This window comes from Cetorhinus maximus, unplaced genomic scaffold, assembly GCF_964194155.1.
Source record: "Cetorhinus maximus unplaced genomic scaffold, sCetMax3.hap1.1 HAP1_SCAFFOLD_468, whole genome shotgun sequence".
In the NCBI taxonomy this organism is placed as follows: domain Eukaryota; kingdom Metazoa; phylum Chordata; class Chondrichthyes; order Lamniformes; family Cetorhinidae; genus Cetorhinus; species Cetorhinus maximus.
Window position 1 is genome coordinate 161157 of NW_027596411.1, and position 2698 is coordinate 163854.

At 56.6% G+C, this 2698-nt stretch overlaps 1 protein-coding gene across 1 annotated transcript in view; it reads right to left on the reverse strand.

Moving 5' to 3' along the window:
* Nucleotides 1-1342: 1342 nt before the first annotated feature.
* Nucleotides 1343-2698, reverse strand: part of LOC144673788 (cathepsin W-like) — a 40561-nt gene continuing 39205 nt past the window's right edge. The window contains exon 11 of the mRNA XM_078535450.1: nucleotides 1343-1414. Within this exon, the coding sequence (XP_078391576.1) occupies nucleotides 1343-1414 (72 nt within the window). The remainder of the gene's footprint in view (nucleotides 1415-2698) is intronic.

The following is a 2698-nucleotide window of genomic DNA, read 5'->3' on the forward strand; positions in this document are numbered from 1 at the left end:
AGGAGGAGGGAAGGGACACACCGGTGAAAAAATAAATGTGGGAAAGATTAAAACATTTGGGATTTTTCCCCTACCGCCCGCCTCCCCAACCCCCAACCCCCAACCCCACCCCCAACCCCCAACCCAACCCCCAACCACCAACCCCCAACCCCCAACCCTCAACCCCCAACCCTCAACCCCCAACCCAACCCCCAACCCCCAACCCCCAACCCAACCCCCAACTCCCAACCCTCAACCCCCCACCCAACCCCCAACACCCAACCCCCAACCCAACCCCCAACCCAACCCCCAACCCAACCCTCAACCCAACCCCCAACCCAACCCACAACCCAACCCCCAACCCCCCACCCAACCCCCACAGTGGGACAGAGTAGATTGGAGGAGATTTATATGCTCGGTTCTCAGAACGAGGTGAGGCTTCCAAGACGGTCAACAACCCCAGAAGGGAAAAACAGCAAAAACTGGGAAATAAGACTACTGGTCCCAACTGGTCTTGTATACCTTAAAATGGAACACCAGTAAAAACTGGGAAATAAGAGTACTGGTCCCAACTGTATTTACCTTCTGTGAATACAAGGGGACACTCTCTCCTCTTGTACTAACAACTGATAGCCTAGCTACTGAGGGAATTCAGACATCTGTTGGGCGATTATCTTAAGAGAAAACCTTATTCGCTAAATTGCCTGAGAGACGGGGCAGGGAAGATATATCAGCAAAACACCGGGGATGAGAGACTTCAGTTAATGTGGAGAGACCGGGATTGTTCTTCTCAGAGCGGAGAAGGTTAAGGGGGTAGATTTAATCGAGGCGTTCGACATCATGAGGGGGTTTGGATAGAGTAAATGAGGAGAGGCTGTTTCCCAGTGGCAGGAGGGTCGGTGACCAGAGGGGGACACAGATTGAGGAGAATGGGTAAAAGGACCAGAGGGGGAGAGATGAGGGGAATTTTATTACACAGCGAGTTGTTGTGGTCTGATCAGGGCGGCGGAAGCAGATTCAATAGGAACTTTCCAGAAGGGGAATCGGGTAAATACTTGAAGCGGATTAATTTGCAGGGAGACGGGGAGAGAGCAGGGAGTGGGTGCGGGATGGGGTCTAACTCTTCCTTAGAGCCAGCATGGGCGCGGTGAGTCAAATGGCCTCCTCCTGTGCCCTGTGAGCCGATGAACAGCGCGTCGGGCCGTGAGAGATCGGCCGCTTCTCCGGAGGTCCAGCGCTAGGGGAAATTCCGCGGTGGGGGCGGTGCTCCCGGAGGTTGTTACCAGATGTTGCAAGCTGGTGTGCGAGGGTCACTGAGCAGCGTCGAAGCAGGGCAAGCTCGGACCGTTCCTCAGCACCGCCTCTACACCACGGCCGACATCGGGAACTTCGCTATCCCGCACGTGTTCTCCCCTCGGTAAATACGAAAATACCCCTGAGAGCAGATATATCGGATTCAGCTTCCCGGACAAAAACATTCCAGGCGGGACAGAGACGGTGGGGAAGAGGGTGTGAGCAGAGGGCAGTGCGTATCTCTCTCTGGGCTAATGGTTCACTTCATTGCCCACGGTCACTTTGTCCTGGGCAATGTCAGGGTGAGCACAGGATCGACAGGGGCTAATTTAGAAACTCTCTCTTGTCTCAGGCGGCTTTGCTCAGGGGTTTAAACTGCACGCCAGGCAATTAGGATCATAATCCAGGATGGGTATTCAGGGAGTGCTGCACTGTCGGAGGGTCAGTACTGAGAGAGTGCTGCACTGTCGGAGGGTCAGTACTGAGGGAGTGCTGCACTGTCGGAGGGTCAGCACTGAGAGAGTGCTGCACTGTCGGAGGGTCAGTACTGAGGGAGTGCTGCACTGTCGGAGGGTCAGTACTGAGGGAGTGCTGCACTGTCGGAGGGTTGGTACTGAGGGAGTGCTGCACTGTCGGAGGGTCAGTGCTGAGGGAGTGCTGCACTGTCGGAGGGTCAGTACTGAGGGAGTGCTGCACTGTCGGAGGGTCCGTACTGAGGGAGTGCTGCACTGTCGGAGGATCAGTACTGAGGGAGTGCTGCACTGTCGGAGGGTCAGTACTGAGGGAGTGCCGCACTGTCGGAGGGTCAGTACTGAGGGAGTGCTGCACTGTCGGAGGGTCAGTACTGATGGAGTGCTGCACTGTCAGAGGGTCAGTACTGAGGGAGTGCTGCACTGTTGGAGGGTCAGTACTGAGGGAGTGCTGGACTGTCGGAGGGTCAGTGTTGAGGGAGTGCTGCACTGTCGGAGGGTCGGTACTGAGGGAGTGCTGCACTGTCAGAGGGTCAGTACTGAGGGAGTGCTGCACTGTCGGAGGGTCAGTACTGAGGGAGTGCTGCACTGTCGGAGGGTCGGTACTGAGGGAGTGCTGCACTGTCGGAGGGTCGGTACTGAGGGAGTGCTGCACTGTCGGAGGGTCGGTACTGAGGGAGTGCTGCACTGTCGGAGGGTCGGTGCTGAGGGAGTGCTGCACTGTCGGAGGGTCAGTACTGAGGGAGTGCTGCACTGTCGGAGGGTCAGTACTGAGGGAGTGCTGCACTGTCGGAGGGTCAGTACTGAGGGAGAGCTGCACAGTTGGAGAGTCAGTACTGAGGGAGTGCTGCACTGTCAGAGGGTCAGTATTGAGGGAGTGCTGCACTGTCGGAGGGTCAGTACTGAGGGAGTGCTGCACTTTCAGACGGTCAGTGATGAGGGAGAGCTGCACTGTC